The sequence below is a fragment of the Fusarium falciforme genome, chromosome 1, assembly GCF_026873545.1.
Source record: "Fusarium falciforme chromosome 1, complete sequence".
Lineage (NCBI taxonomy): Eukaryota > Fungi > Ascomycota > Sordariomycetes > Hypocreales > Nectriaceae > Fusarium > Fusarium falciforme.
In genome coordinates, this window is record NC_070544.1 from 5035610 (window position 1) to 5050578 (window position 14969).

At 52.1% G+C, this 14969-nt stretch overlaps 7 protein-coding genes across 7 annotated transcripts; 3 read left to right on the top strand and 4 right to left on the bottom strand.

Annotated features, from left to right (window-relative positions):
* Nucleotides 1-253: 253 nt before the first annotated feature.
* On the top strand, nucleotides 254-3216 carry NCS54_00142800 (Hypothetical protein; the record flags this gene model as incomplete). The annotated part of the gene is made up of 6 exons (XM_053147055.1): nucleotides 254-906; nucleotides 987-1185; nucleotides 1236-1449; nucleotides 1499-2509; nucleotides 2561-2953; nucleotides 3008-3216. The coding sequence occupies 6 exons, from the start codon at nucleotides 254-256 to the stop codon at nucleotides 3214-3216; spliced, it is 2679 nt and encodes an 892-aa protein (XP_053003030.1).
* Nucleotides 3217-3825: 609 nt separating this feature from the next.
* Nucleotides 3826-5669, top strand: NCS54_00142900 (Inosine-5'-monophosphate dehydrogenase; the record flags this gene model as incomplete). Its single annotated transcript, XM_053147056.1, has 3 exons — nucleotides 3826-4285; nucleotides 4477-5422; nucleotides 5477-5669. 3 exons carry the CDS (start codon nucleotides 3826-3828, stop codon nucleotides 5667-5669), a joined length of 1599 nt encoding a protein of 532 aa, XP_053003031.1.
* Nucleotides 5670-6860: 1191 nt separating this feature from the next.
* NCS54_00143000 (Hypothetical protein) lies at nucleotides 6861-7559 on the bottom strand (the record flags this gene model as incomplete). Its single annotated transcript, XM_053147057.1, has 3 exons — nucleotides 6861-7215; nucleotides 7273-7387; nucleotides 7445-7559. The coding sequence occupies 3 exons, from the start codon at nucleotides 7557-7559 to the stop codon at nucleotides 6861-6863; spliced, it is 585 nt and encodes a 194-aa protein (XP_053003032.1).
* Nucleotides 7560-8883: 1324 nt separating this feature from the next.
* NCS54_00143100 (N-alpha-acetyltransferase 40) lies at nucleotides 8884-9865 on the bottom strand (the record flags this gene model as incomplete). Its single annotated transcript, XM_053147058.1, has 3 exons — nucleotides 9699-9865; nucleotides 9303-9629; nucleotides 8884-9160 (listed from the first exon to the last, which is right to left on the bottom strand). The coding sequence occupies exons 1-3, from the start codon at nucleotides 9836-9838 to the stop codon at nucleotides 8884-8886; spliced, it is 744 nt and encodes a 247-aa protein (XP_053003033.1). The 5' UTR covers nucleotides 9839-9865.
* Nucleotides 9866-10127: 262 nt separating this feature from the next.
* Nucleotides 10128-10558, top strand: NCS54_00143200 (LYR motif-containing protein 2; the record flags this gene model as incomplete). The annotated part of the gene is made up of 3 exons (XM_053147059.1): nucleotides 10128-10220; nucleotides 10278-10418; nucleotides 10484-10558. 3 exons carry the CDS (start codon nucleotides 10128-10130, stop codon nucleotides 10556-10558), a joined length of 309 nt encoding a protein of 102 aa, XP_053003034.1.
* A 245-nt stretch (nucleotides 10559-10803) lies between these two features.
* Nucleotides 10804-11220, bottom strand: NCS54_00143300 (Ribosomal protein; the record flags this gene model as incomplete). Its single annotated transcript, XM_053147060.1, has 2 exons — nucleotides 10981-11220; nucleotides 10804-10893 (listed from the first exon to the last, which is right to left on the bottom strand). Exons 1-2 carry the CDS (start codon nucleotides 11206-11208, stop codon nucleotides 10804-10806), a joined length of 318 nt encoding a protein of 105 aa, XP_053003035.1. The 5' UTR covers nucleotides 11209-11220.
* A 575-nt stretch (nucleotides 11221-11795) lies between these two features.
* NCS54_00143400 (Hypothetical protein) lies at nucleotides 11796-14358 on the bottom strand (the record flags this gene model as incomplete). Its single annotated transcript, XM_053147061.1, has 5 exons — nucleotides 11796-13132; nucleotides 13194-13677; nucleotides 13736-13915; nucleotides 13968-14158; nucleotides 14208-14358. 5 exons carry the CDS (start codon nucleotides 14356-14358, stop codon nucleotides 11796-11798), a joined length of 2343 nt encoding a protein of 780 aa, XP_053003036.1.
* Between the last annotated feature and the right edge of the window lie 611 nt (nucleotides 14359-14969).

Sequence of the window (14969 nt, forward strand, 5' to 3'; positions counted from 1 at the left end):
CGACTCCACCGAACCGCCACTCATCAGCACGCCTGTCTGTTTTCGTCCTTGCCAGGGCGGGCAGTTCCAAGTACACACGAACGCAGAGCATCAACATCGAATTGTTGATGTGATTGTGGTATCATTGCAAGCAGAAACGAATCGTCCTGTACGACACCTTCGAGGCTCAAGTCCAACCTCTCTAATAAACCTATACTTACTCAAACCTGCTTCCTTGTTCTTGTTCTTGTTCTCGTTCTTCCTGTCCCTTGCAATGCCCTCTGACAACTACGACTTTGGCCAAGTCTTTCAAGCTGTCTACATCGCCAAGCAGAAACCTGCTCCTCCTCCGGTCCCTGAAAGCATGAAGGCAGTTCTCCAGAGTTACCCGCCATTGGGACAAGTAACTCCAGTCCAAGGCCAAGATATCACCTTGTCTGCTGTTCTGGAAATACCCAAGTCTCGAGCCACTGAAGCTTGGGAGATATCTCTGTGGCATTCACTAGATGGCTCAGACTGGAAAGATGCCCATCTGTGCCCCCTTGAAGACGCTTTAGCCCCTCAAACTTTACAGTCTATACCCGAATCTGTGTCTCGCTTCCATTTTACATCATCTCTTTCCTTTGACACCTCAGTGCGGTTTACTCTCAAGTTTCGGCATAGTCCAGATGTCGACTGGAGGTGGATACGCGATGAACAAGGTCTAGATGATGGCCTAATCGTCAGTGCAGCCGCTGGGGTCTCATCTGACAATCTATCTGATATTATACCTGATCTCAATTCTGGAGACTGGGTCATCAGGTCATGCCTAAGCCAGTCACCCAGGACATCCCTCTGGTCACTCGAAACTGTGATCCTGCCAGCCAAGGGAGACGATTCCAGCTATAGAGACATTGCTATCGGAACTCCATGGGGATCTTTCGTGAGGTGAGTGAGACAAGGAAGATGACGCTGTACACGGGCAGGCGTTATCATCCGTACCAATCATCTCGTCTGACATGAAGCAGGTGGTTTGCCCTTGTGCGACTTTGGTCACCTTGGCTAGCCCCTCGTCATGGAAAGGCGCAATTTTCCCTTGACAAGGACGGAATTCTCTGTTGTTTCCTAAGCCCCCAAGGCAAAAACCTTGTCTTCCTTGCAGTTAGTGGCCTCAACCATGTCTTGCCAGTCTTTCGACAAGGGTCCAAGGACCAACTTCAGGTTCATGTGAGTTTCTGATATAAGACCTGCCGATGATCAATTGCTGATTGACATAGGCTCGGAACGATGGGCTCTCGGAAGAGAAAGCCACGATACTCGTCTCAGAAGGAGAGGATTTCGAGTGCGCAGTTGCTGCTGTCATGTACCATGCTAGAAACCTGGTATCCCAAGCAGCACAGGCCAATGTTGAACACGAGCAGCAACTGTCTAGCCTGGCCAGCGATTTCAAGCCAGAGTGGCTTGAGTATTGGTTTGATGGACTGGGCTTCTGTATGTCCCCCATTGCCAAGATTAAAGTCCCTGATCTGACATCGAGCAGGTACATGGAATGCCATCGGACAGCGACTTACAGATCAGAAGATATTCGATGCCATAGACAAATTGTCCGACAACAACATTAACGTCTCGAGTCTCATTATCGATGATAATTGGCAATCGATTGACTACCGTGGCCCAAGCCAGTTTCAGTACGGGTGGAAAGACTTTGAGGCAGAGCCTGAGGGATTCCCCAAGGGGTTAAAGGCAACAGTCTCCCATATTCGAGAGAAACACCCCCATATCCAGCACATTGCTGTCTGGCACGCCCTCCTCGGATATTGGGGCGGCATCGCCCCAGACGGCAAGATTGCAAAGACATACAAGACCATTGAGGTTGTCCGTGAGGATGCTGACCGTCGTAACCTACCCCTTGGTGGTAAGATTACGGTTGTCGCTGAAGAGGATGTCTCGAGGTTCTATAATGACTTTTACAAGTTTCTCGTGGACTGTGGGATTGATGCTGTCAAGACAGACGCCCAATTCATGCTGGACACATGGGTCGGCGCTTCTTCTCGCCGTGATCTCATCAACAAGTATCTTGACACATGGACCATTGCAACTCTCCGGCATTTTAGCGCCAAGGCGATATCTTGTATGTCTCAATTCCCACAGGCTTTATTTCACTCTCAGATGCCTACGAACCGACCGACCATCTTGGTGCGCAACTCGGACGACTTCTTCCCCGAGATCCCAGCCTCTCATCCCTGGCACGTGTGGACAAACGCCCATAACAGCATATTCATGAAGTACCTCAACGTACTTCCTGACTGGGATATGTTCCAGACTGTGCACGAGTATTCTGGCTTCCACGCCGCAGCTCGTTGTGTCAGTGGAGGCCCCATCTACATCACAGATGTCCCAGGTGAACATGACATGGATCTTATCGACCAGATGACTGGCCTCACTCCGCGGGGCAAGACGGTGATCTTTAGGCCGGGCGTCTTGGGGAAGACAGTGTACCCTTATATGGGATATGATGATGACTCCCTGTTGAAGGTGGGAAGTTATCATGGTAAGTGGACATGCTCCTCATCATGTCGGCATTGGCTAACTATATCAACAGGGGCTTCGCAAACTGGCAACCCTATCCTGGCAATATTCAACGTCTCGTCACGGCCATTAACCGATCTGATTCCGCTATCAATCTTTCCAGGAGCTGATCCCCGTATTCAGTACGTGGTTCGCGCTCATACTACAGGCAGGGTGTCTCGGCCAGTCACCATCAAGGACCCGGGCTCTTTGCTCACTGGCTCATTGCCTGTCCGAGGATATGAAATCTTCTCCGCCTTTCCTTTGACGAGTCTATCTAGCAAGAAACATGGTGACATGTTGATCGCGAATCTCGGATTGCTGGGTAAGATGGCTGGCGCCGCAGCAATATTTATGAGCGGTGTTGAGGAGCGTGAGAACGGCCGCGTTATGCTTGACACGCGAGTCAAGGCATTCGGAGTGCTTGGTGAGTTTTTGTAGACCCGTCTTTCGTGAGTGGGATACTGATGAATGATGTTAGGTGTCTATGTATCTTCTCTTCCTGCCATGACGATTGATGGCGACTTTTTGATCACGATTCAGGAAAAGGTCATCCCAGTGCATACGGTGGCCATTTCGAAAGCCGACGACCATGTTCTCGAGATCGACATTGGCAAGGCGTGGAAGGAAATGGGCCTTGAAAGTCGATGGAGCAATGACGTTGAAGTCAAGGTCTTTTTTAGCATTTGAGGGGTTAAGGTAGCATGCGGATGATGAGAAGCACATAGCTGCAAGGTAGGTAGCCACACAAGCCAGGAATGTCATCTTGACAATTCATGAGTACACCAGTCGATAATTATTTATCGATATTCATATTATTGATAATGTCTTGAACTGCCTCTGTTGGCGCGAGATTGACAAGAAGTGCAGGGTAAGTTGCTTACTCGCCAATCACAAATGTTGGTGAGAACTGAAAAACTAGCAACTCAGGCGCTCACACAAATGCAGGTCGGGAAATGGCGTCCACCCATCAGAGAGCGAAAAAAAGCTTCTGTTTCTGCTTCTGGTGTGGAAGGTGCGTGCGTACGGCGCTGCTGCCCCGCCAGATCGGCCGTGGCAAGTCGGCGGGCAGGTGGCAGCCCACCTTACCAAACCTTTAGGCAAGGGTCCGGTCTCGCGTCCGTCCCATAAAAAAGTTTTCGAGCGGCCACCACCAATTCTTTTCTCTTTTCTTTCTTTTGGGAAGAAGCGTTCTATCAATTCTGCCAGTCGATATAGAGGCCACAGCTTGCTCATCGACTCGTTTCGCCTTCGACCTCACATCTTTCAAACCCAGCCCTTCATTTCTTCTCATTCACAATGTCCGCCTCCGTCCTCGACTACCGCACCGCCCTCGAGGTGCTCGGCGAGTACAAGCAGAAGGATGGCCTCGACCTGCACGAGCTGATGGACACCACCAAGCACGGTGGCCTCACGTACAACGATTTCCTCCTTCTGCCTGGCTACATTGGCTTTGCCGCTTCCGAGGTGACCCTTGATGCCCCCATCACCAAGCGCATCACCCTCAAGACCCCCTTCGTCTCGTCCCCCATGGACACGGTCACCGAGCACGAGATGGCCATCCACATGGCTCTCCAGGGCGGTCTGGGTGTCATTCACCACAACTGCTCGCCTGAGGCTCAGGCCGACATGGTCCGCAAGGTCAAGCGATACGAGAACGGTTTCATCCTCGACCCCATCGTCATTGCCCCCAACACCACTGTCGGCGAGGCCAAGGCGCTTAAGGAGAAATGGGGCTTTGGTGGTTTCCCCGTCACTGGTGAGTCTTTATACCTCCTTTCTATCACTCACTGGTTGCATGATTATACACCTTTTCTATATAACTTTCGTTCCACCGTATAGACTATTGTCATGGGGACTTTCTTTACTATGAATTCAACCTTACAAATCACCTTTCCCAAGCCCCGCCCGCACAGGAAAGAAATATGGGCTAACATGCAAAATTTGCAGAGGACGGCAAGCTGGGATCCAAGCTCCTGGGTATTGTTACCAACCGAGACATCCAGTTCGAGGAGGACCACGACCATGACATCTCCAACGTCATGGTCACCGACCTCATCACTGCCCCCGATGGTGTCACTCTGGTCGAGGCGAATAAGATTCTTGCCAAGTCCAAGAAGGGCAAGCTCCCCATCGTCGACAAGGACTTCAACCTTGTTTCCATGATCTCGCGTTCCGACTTGACCAAGAACCAGCACTTCCCCTTTGCTTCCAAGCTCCCCGACAGCAAGCAGCTCCTCTGCGCTGCTGCCATTGGCACTCGCCCCGAGGACAAGCTCCGCCTGCAGAAGCTGGTTGATGCTGGTCTTGACATTGTCATCCTGGACAGCTCCCAGGGCAACAGCATGTACCAGATTGAGATGATCAAGTGGATCAAGAGCGAGTTCCCTGGCCTCGACGTCATTGGCGGAAACGTCGTGACTCGTGAGCAGGCTGCCTCTCTGATCGCTGCTGGTGTCGACGGTCTCCGAATTGGTATGGGCAGTGGATCTGCCTGTATCACCCAGGAGGTCATGGCCGTCGGTCGTCCTCAGGCTGCTGCCGTGTACAGCGTCAGCCGCTTTGCTGCTCGGTTCGGCGTCCCCTGCATTGCCGATGGTGGTGTTCAGAACGTTGGCCACATTGTCAAGGGCCTTGCCCTGGGCGCCTCGACTGTCATGATGGGTGGTCTCCTGGCTGGTACCACCGAGTCCCCCGGTACCTCGTTCGTGTCGCGCGAGGGTAAGCTTGTCAAGGCCTACCGAGGTATGGGCAGCATCGATGCCATGCAGGACAAGAAGGCTGGTGGTGGTGGCAAGGACAGCCAGAAGAGCAACGCCGGAACTGCCCGCTACTTCTCCGAGGGTGACAGCGTTCTGGTTGCTCAGGGTGTCTCTGGTGCCGTGGCTCACCGAGGGTAAGTGGCATCCCCTAGTTTGGGGTAAAGATATGAAGTGCTGACCATCTATAGCTCGATCAACAAGTTCATCCCCTACCTCGCTGCGGGTCTTAAGCACTCTCTCCAGGACAGCGGCATGGTCAGCCTGGAGGGTATGCACTCGGCGGCCGAGGCTGGTGACCTTCGCTTCGAGCTCCGCACGGCGAGCGCCCAGCTGGAGGGCAACGTCAACATGGAGTCTTATGAGAAGAAGCTCTACGCGTAACGAATGAAATGTAACGTATGTTTGAAGAAGAGATGACTGGACGGATGGGATATGATACGGGACCAAAAAAGGCTATTGGGATGGGATGGGATTGATTGATTGATTGGTTACTTTGCATGGAAACGGCATTCAGAGGGGGTCCGCTCAGGCAGAGGATGGAACAAGCCTCGATAGGCGTAGATCTGAATAGGCGTTTACCAACCACTAGAGGTGCGGCGCGGGCGTTTTTGCTGTCAACGATTGTCTGGCAGGGGAGGGAGGTCATGAATGAAATTTTTCTGATACCCAATGAATACTGAAGTGCTGTCGGACGGTGACATGAGGAATCGGAGACATAGTGGCATACTAAGTGCTAATACCGGCTTCAACTTGAAAGAATTAAGATATAAAGGGCAACGTGATCATGACAAGAAACGAGGCTCTTGACTTTTGTCATGTTGTGACATTTTGTTCTCACGATTGGTACTTTTGCTTGGTTCGTGACGAAGGCTACTAGCAGCAATCAACATGTCAGCACCAGTCCAGAATGGCTCTTATTATTCGACAATCAATACGATGTGCTGATGACAGCAAAGCAAAGCAATGCCGGTTCTTCCGTAACGGATATAACCTTGACAACTCAAGATACATCCCCATCAAGCCTGGTTGATAACTCTTGATCAATCAGCCTCATGAAACAAGCCAATCCTTTACGGCGGCTCCGAAGCAGTCATGACACACACAACGCCAGTGACCGTGCTCACACTCGAGATTAGAGTGTCCAGATCTGGAGAACGCCGGTGCAGGGTTCAACAAAACAGACCATGCCAAGATGTAGAAGAAAAAGTGGGCGATCATCAGAGACGAGCAAGGGTGCAGCTGAAAAAGAGGATTTTGACGAATTTTCGCCAACTTTCTTACCCTGCCTCGGCATGATCTCCCTCCGATTGTGTACCCCCTATCGTGTGCATGGAATGAATGTCGAGATGTAGTCGATAAATTATATTCAAGGAAATGATGTAGCAGTAGCTAGACGATATAAAAAAAAAAAAGCATGACAATGTCCAGTCATTTGGGTATAATCCGTAGGCGCGAACCCCTCCGCGCTCCATTCCATTACCGTAGTTTCTCCTCGCCCTTTGTTTTTCCACGCCCTCTCTTTTCAATCTTTTGGTGTGTCATGATAGCATCGCGCTCGATCTCGCTACCCCCTTAGTACTGGGGCTGAGGCTGGTGAGGGTTGTATGTCTGCTGAGGAGCAGGGAAGGATCCCTGAGGCTGAGGAGACTGGTAACCCTGAGGAGGGGACTGGTAGCCAGGCTGAGGATGAGCCTGGTACTGCTGCTGCTGCTGCTGCTGGGCCGGGGGAGAGGTAGGCATGTGCATGCCCTCCTTCTGAGCCTGGTAGCCCTGGGTGATGGGACCCTGCGAGAGGCGGGCCTTGACCTCGTTGTCCTGCTGGATGAGGGCACAGCAGAGACACCAGTAGCTGACGCAGCAGTCGCCCATGCCGCTGCCCTGAATGCCGAATCGCTCACGAATCTCACCACGCTTCATCATGGAGTAGCTGCGCAAGAAATCAGCGTCAGTAACTGTTATAGTGAAGAGCGCAGGGAAAACTTACATCCAACCACAGCCAGTGACGCAGTTGATGGCGCAAAAGATGAGGCAATCGCTGTTGCAGGTATCGGCAGTCTGCATGGTAGGATCCCTCATGCGATCGGCAGTTTTACCCAAGACTGTAGACGAGCTGTGAGCTTCCAATTGCTACCAAAACAAGGCGCACGAGCACTTACGAATGCATGGGCAAAAGGTGCCGAGCAGGCAAGAGTTGCAGGGCGAGCAGTTGCACAGGTTGCTCTGCCATTCCTGGTTCTGGACATTGGGTCCCTGGGAGTACTGCTGAGCCATTGTGATTGATTGATGGATTGGTTTGATATTAATTGGTGAATCGGAGTATGAACGAAGGTCGAGGGTCGGGTTGGAGAGTGTTGATTAAAGTCGAGGTGAAAAGAGACGACGCGACCAGACAAGAGAGAGGGAGAGTGTTGGCTGATAACACTCTTGTGGGAGCCCAAAGCTTTAAAAAGAAGTGTCGGCACGGCACTTGGGCTGGACTGACGTATGACCGTTAAGCTTTCCAGAGCTGAAGGAAAGCTCTCCCTCTGCTGGCTCCGGGGTGCGGTGCCCAAAGCAAAGACAACCCTTCATTTCCAATGACAACCACCAGGGTCACCAGCGGAGTCAAACTCGAGCCGGCTGACGCCTCTGACCCTAGAAGGATCATGGAGATCACCCCCTCCACCGCATGAGACTACTGTACCGCGATACCACCAGACATGCGGGCTGTGCTGTGCAAACATGCACAAGCCTGGCACAAGCAAGGGGCCCCCAAAGGCCTTCAAGGGCGAGGGGAGCTCTTCTCGCGAAGGCATTCAGCCACTAGCCGTGCTAGCCTCCTAGGGCTGACCGGGTTTGCGAGATGTGAGTGGAGCGTCGCGTCGTCGTTGTCGAGTGCCTGGTCAGAAAGCCTGGGCGTGCCAGTCAGCCTTGAGCGTGAGGTTGACGAGAGGAATCGTCGCAGAGGACAACTCCACCGACCCAAGATTAACACGACCAAAGCCGGTTAGGTCCTCGAGCCCATTGAGGTATAGCATCGTGCACCGTCCAACCAGCCAACGTCTCGAAACAGCCTTTGCTCCTCCGGCCAGTCGGCGCCGTGGGACGTGTCAAGGGAAAGCCCTTCAGCTCGGGCGTCGACAAGCTTCGAGCTAGCTACGTGAGACCACCATTGTGAAGATCAATCCTGAGCATCTTATTCTTAGAAGGGGGCTGAATGCGGTACTGTGCTGTGCTGGTCTGGTCTGCACTGGGGTGCCCATGATACGTAGCGTATCATCCGAGTGCAAGAGCAAGGGCTAGGCCTGGTCGAAACGCCTCGGAGTGGGTTTGACGGGCGTTTTTCTCGTCTCTTGCACTTTGTCCGTTGGAGTCTTTTTTTTGCTTTGTGTGGAAATGCTGACATTCATTTGATGCTCCATCCATTCATTCATGCTCGAATATTGATGCTAAGAAAAGCAGAACGGTTTGAAGGATGGATGGGATGGGATGGGCGGACAGACGGGTACTGTGTGCGCCGCGCCCGCATTGCGAAACAAGGTGTGACGGATCAAAAGGCTGCTCGCAGACATCTTGGTGTACGGAGTGTTCATGTCCGCAATAGGGAAAATACCCATCACTGCTTCTCAACTTGTGGTCGACGGGTCCGGGACTTGACGACACCTCCGCTCGCCGTCGGCCGGCTTAAGATCACATAGTCCGGAATCACCACCTTGCCTCCCCGTAGCTTCCGCTCCCTTGGCGAGTAGTCGTCCTTGTCGAACCCCAGCTTCTCGTAGAACTTGAGCCCCGAGGCGTTGCTCACGAAGCATGTGAGCATCACCTTGTCGATCGAAGCGATGTTGTCGCCAACGTCCATAAGGTACCCCATAAGCCTTCTGCCCAGACCAGTCCTGCCCCGGTTTCTGATTAGCTCAACGTCTTACACATGCACTTTGTGGCCTCCATCCACCAGACCAGTTGCTCAGCCCTGAACGAGCTCCGTCGGAGGTCGGCATCATGCAGAATGTCACTTGTTGGTGTTGTCTTACTCACCCCTGCAGCTCCAGCTTCAAGTGGATTTCATAACAGTACACCACTGGCTCGTGGTTTTCAAAGGTAGGCATCAATGATATGAAGCCGTTGATCTTGCCATCACCGTCTTTGACCAGAATGTACCGAAGATCTGGAGATCGCATCTCCCTCCTCTTCATCGCCGGGTGCCACCCCAGCGACGAGTTTCGATAGTCTTCACCGCTCGTCTCGTCAACCAGATCGAAGCACGCCTCGAGCTCGTCGTCGCGCATCGCGGTAGGGCGCGAGAGACTTAAGGTGTAGACTGTGTCGTTTCGGGGATGCGTCCATTGAGGCCAGCCATCGCTGCTGAACACGCGACGCGCAGTTGTTAAGAAAAGTCACATCAATACCAACAAACTCGACTTGAAGACTGACCTTGGTTTGACATATTCCTGGACAAAGTCCTCGTCGGACTTTTTATTGGCGATCTCGATCGGATTCGGCTGTCGACGTCTTCCAACAAGTCTCTTGATGGGCTTCCTAGATGAGGCAGACGCCTCCTCCGTTTCTGCCATGATACCAACCTTGCTCTTGAAGTTGAACAAGGCCAAAAAGGAGAGGAATGGATGAAAAGAACAATATTATCTTGGGTGACTTTCACCATATGGTCCACTAACAATCCAGCGCATGGCAGGAACAAGGTCGTACAAGGGAAACAGCAGTCCGATTAGATAACCGAGGTTCGGCCGGCAAGACGCAAAGGCAACTTTTGAAGGCTTTCATCCATCGCCGTCTACTCCGGTGCTTTCTTTTCACGGGCATGAGAATTATATCCCCCGTCCGATGAAGTAGCCTCTGAGTGGAATGGTCTTCAGCACTCGCCTGCTGAATCTCAGCCGTGGCTATGCCACCCGGCCTAGTAGTTCTCGTCTTAAGCCAACTCTGAGTCTTGACCAGGTACGAACCTCTTAAACTCGTGGCAAAGTTGCGATGCTGATGGGAATTGAGGTATAGTTTATCCAAAGAGCACGAGTCTTGTCCCTCTACCGCACAATTCTACGAGGGACAAAGCGAATTGCAGACCCTGCTACGAGAGCCGAGTCCCGCAAGTACGCTCGGGACGAGTTTGACAGACACCGCGGCGTATCAGACGCAGTAAGTCTCTCTCACAAACCCTGGGGTATATATCATTGCAGGAAGCTAACTCTGCCTTGCAAAAGTCTCAAATCAGATATCTGCTGTCGAGGGGAAAGACGGAATGGGAAGGTATGGAGAGGTATATCGATGGTATGTAGCGCAGTAGTTGTACATGACGGGCCCTCCCGTGCTGTCCGCTCCCGTCTCAACCTCCAAAGCTCCGTTGACGCCTCATCAATTCATGTTCCAAAAAAAGAAGCTTTCGTCGTTGCTCTTTTCTACCTCGCATGCATCTGGCCGTCCGTCGTCTAGACAGTTCGATTCGTAATCGGGCGATAATTTTCCTCCTCACAGTATCGTACAGTTGCCTCAGCCACAAAAGTGACTCCTGTCGTTTCGCTCTTCAACCTTGTCGCTGCTTGTGTCGAGGGTTCGCCTTGCAGATGATGTACAAGTATCCGTTGTGTCGCTTGCCGGCTTTCCGTCGGACAACCTAATGCGGCGGCTCGTTAGCATCGTCCAGCAAGCCCGATTGCCTCTCCCAAGCACATCAATTGGACCGGCACCGATATAGCCTCACCTTGCAGTGCTCGCATCGCTTCTTGACCGAGCTGTGAACCTTCATGCCTCGAGTCTGCTGCATCAAGCCGCCGCCGAGGGCCCGCGAGACAGGCGCGGCAGAGGGGCTCGCAAAGAGCGAGGGCAAGGCGCCCATTGACCAGGTGGCCCGGGTCGCAAAAGCGCCCAAGGCATTGCTGGGGCTCAGAGACCTCGCGGAGAGCGAGAGGGTGCGGAAAAGGGAAGCCATCGTGGTTGGCGGGCGATTGGACGACTCTAGGAACTCATTCGGGTCGAGACGAGGTTTGCTTGACGAGCCAACTCGGGAGCAGCCGGATCACGTGCTGTTTGTCCATAGGCAGTTCTAGGCCCAGTCCCTAGAAAGAGGTACGTACCACAACAACATCCGCCATGGACTCGAAGTTATTTTGAACTTCGAAATTGATGTTTTCCATAAGCCATCGTCATTTCAAATGAGAGATCGTTACTTTTTATCGTGATTGTATTTTACTCAATTGTTAGTTCTTGTATCTTGTCACTATCCTCATGTACCTTTGCCAAGATTCGTCAATGGCCTCTCGGCAACAGCTTCAGGTCACATCAATTGCACAACACTTCGCCGGTCTGCAGTCTATGAAGATTCTCATACAATTCGTGCTATCTATCCTGTGGCCAACCTGCAATTTAGAGCACGAAACAAATCAAGTGTGTTCTCCCTGGTGGTTCTGTGATCCAGACCGAATACCCTTAACGCCGTTCTGTGATAAACCACAGCAAAGAAACAAAACCGCCTACGCATCCGTCCATCCATATCCGTTCTAGTTCTTCAACCCTACTTTACCAAAAGCCGGTGGGGTTCCATTGGTTCGAGTTTCGATATGCCTTGAGTTCTTGGAAGGTCTTGTTCTGCAAACTTTCGAAGAACACAGCAGCTGTGTCGAAGCTGTGGCTTACGAGGCACATGTCCTGGCGCTCGCGGGCTAGGCCCTGACCTTCCAAGTCTGAGGTTCCGTCTTTGTAGGCCTTGATATCATTCTTAGCGCGGGGGTAGAAGTCCCTCAGAAGGACATCGGCCGTTTTGCGGGCATCAATGACAAGAGCGCGATGCTGTGCTTCCTGGAGCAGTTCTGGGTCGAACATGCTGAGGAGGTTTGGGAGATTCTGCAGCGAGTCGTTGTGGATTTTGTTGTCTCTCACCAGAGGTTCAACATAACGTGGTCCGGTCACGTTGCCGTTCGGGCCAAACTGAGTGGCCGGCGGAAGTGGCCGCACTGCTTCTGTCGACTTGAGTTTGATTAGACTCTCACCATGTTGGTGCAGCGGAGCATCTGCATTGAACTCCGAACGGTGCCACTTGGGGAAGAACGGTTCCCAGACTTCCTTGCCGTCACGCTTTCCACTATCGCATTCCTCGTCCAACCACAGACGTAGGGTGCAGGCAGCACACAATCTGGTATGCGGTCGAGCCGTTCGTGCTGTCTGAGCGAAAAAGTCTTCGAGATACTCGTATCCACAGGAAGAGCAGAACATCATGGTCTGGCCCATCTCATGGAGATAGAAATTATGCCAATCATTGTCCAGTGACTCCAACCCCATCCTGACAGGCTTGAGGATGTCATAGAGTGCTTGTTTGATGGCGTTCTTGTCTGTCGAACGAGTAGCCATCAGATCCAAGTACCGGTACAGACCATCAAGGAAGCTGAAGATCTGGAGAGGGAGAAAGGGCAGCTTCGATAGATAGGTCATAAAAGCGGCGTTCCGGTCCATGAGGAGCTGAAGGTTCATCCTCTTGGACTTGAGGACGACTTGCAGGAGGATGCCAAATAGTCCACGTTGCTGAGCATCGCTCCGGAGTTTCTTCGAAGACAGCCCGTACGCGTTGGCGTCGTCACCAGGCTTGGCCTGCCCGAGTAGGGAGCCAGTGTTGTAGCGTGGGTAGAAGTCCAGAGCTTGGATGCGAGGTTGGTCGCAAGAACGGCTGCTGTTGATCTCATGGATCAAGTCCAACAAGCAGATGATATCACCAAGATGAATATCGGGGCAATCGTAGATACCCAGCATCTTGAGGTTGGGGCACGCTCGAGCGACGATAGCCACCAAACGACGGTCCAACATGGGTGTGGCATGAAAATGCAAAACACGAATCGTGTGGCGCCTGTTGTAGATGCCAATGACTGTTTGCAAAACACATTAGCAAATGGCCAATAAGGTAAGATGAGCAGCGCGTAAACTCACGAGTGGTGAAAGTAGTGGACAAGCCAACCTGTCTAGACATGCAATACTCTTGCGATGGGGCTGGTTCGGACAGTGCAGCAACCCGTTCCGCGAAATCTTGGACGTGTGGAAGAGACTTGACCATCTCGACCAGCTTTTTCCCATGAATTCTCGGGTGCCACAGATTGGACGCCTCTCGCCGCAAGGCGCGAATGTATTCCTTTCGCTCTTCTTCATTCATCTCTGCGAGATCTGCCGCTTCAAGGAGTTCCAGCTCCTGAACTTGTGCTCCTGGGACCTTTGCCCAAAATGGTATCGATGTTCCACATTCACGATGAATATCGGTGATGGTATTGACGGCATTGCGCATGGCGATACGCTCCTGGCCCTGTTTGAAGTCGGGGTTCCGCATGAACTCTCCGTATGACACTTTGGGTGTCACAGCCACGAATACGTATCCCGAGGGGAGTCCGCGAAAGGCGCGAATGGAAACGTCAAAGACAGCCTGTGAAGAGAAGAATCAGTGGCTGGTATAAGTGAGGGTGTCTTTTGGAAGCACTTACCATGCCTTGTGACAGGCCCCCCCATCCTTCGGGGTAGGCTTTGGCAAGATTAACCAGATTGGAAATGCCGGCGAAAGCCAAGTTCTCGGCCAGGATCTGCCCGAAGATATGCAAACCAGCAAACACTCCTCGAATAGGGTACTGGATCTGATGCTGTTGAAGGACGGCCACATCCACAGTCTGATAATGTCAATGTTTGTGGTCTAGCAGGTCCGATGGGCTTCAACCATACCTTGACGAGTTCATTGGCGTCGGCATACCACCCAAAAGAAGGGAGGTCTCCCTTGCGATACTTGTCGCTCTCGTCCCGGGTCGCGTACCACTGGGCGATTTCGCTCTGGACAGAAGCGTTGCAAACCTTTTTATGAAATCCCTTCTGCTGAAGGCGTTTCATGGAAGCAGCCGCATTGTACGGCATGATGACTGGATGAAAGTTAGCAATTTGTCCCCCCAAGACTCATGGCAAACTTACCTGACTCGGTTGTCTTGGACGATGAACCGCCAGAGTAGTTTCCGCGTCGACTACTCATTTTGCCTTTTAAGTTCAGATCTGAGCCAGTTGACTGTGATCTAAGAGCTTCAGCCATGAGGTTAGGGCCTCCCTTTCTCTTCTTCTTTGCCATGTTGAACGAGATGAAACCGGATCAGAGAGCCGTGAGTATGCCTCTGTAGGTAGTGAGGAACGAAGGGTGCGTTGAGCAGGATGTGAAAGATGAAGCCAAGGATAAGATGAAGAGAGAGGGGAGAAAAGAATGAATGTGCGATGAGTATGTATACATGAGATGGATGAATGCAAAAACGGCAGGTGTTGAAGTAAAGTAAACGAACGGCAACAGATACAAACGCCCGAAAAAGTGATGAAATGGGAATGGATAAACGACGGGAACTAGACGTCGGCAAACAAAACAAGAAAGGGTCAATGAGGGGAAGCCAGAAGCAGACACCTCGCAAGGCCCCAATAAGGAAGGAGGGGCTCTCGATGAAAGAAGAAGAGGGACTCGATCAGGAAAGTAGGAGCTTACCGGATAGAGGGGTGGAAATGGCCTATCGCACAGCGCTTTGCCTTTGTCCAATGAGAATAGTCGATGGTAACTTCGCAACCCAAAGCGTAGCGATCCAACCTGGGAGACAAGATGGTGAGAACTGCTCGAGTCTGCGACAAAATGAGCTCGGGGCGGGTTTTCTTTTCAGGAAGGGTAGAAGGTGTGCCAATACGCTTCAAAAGAGAGGAGAA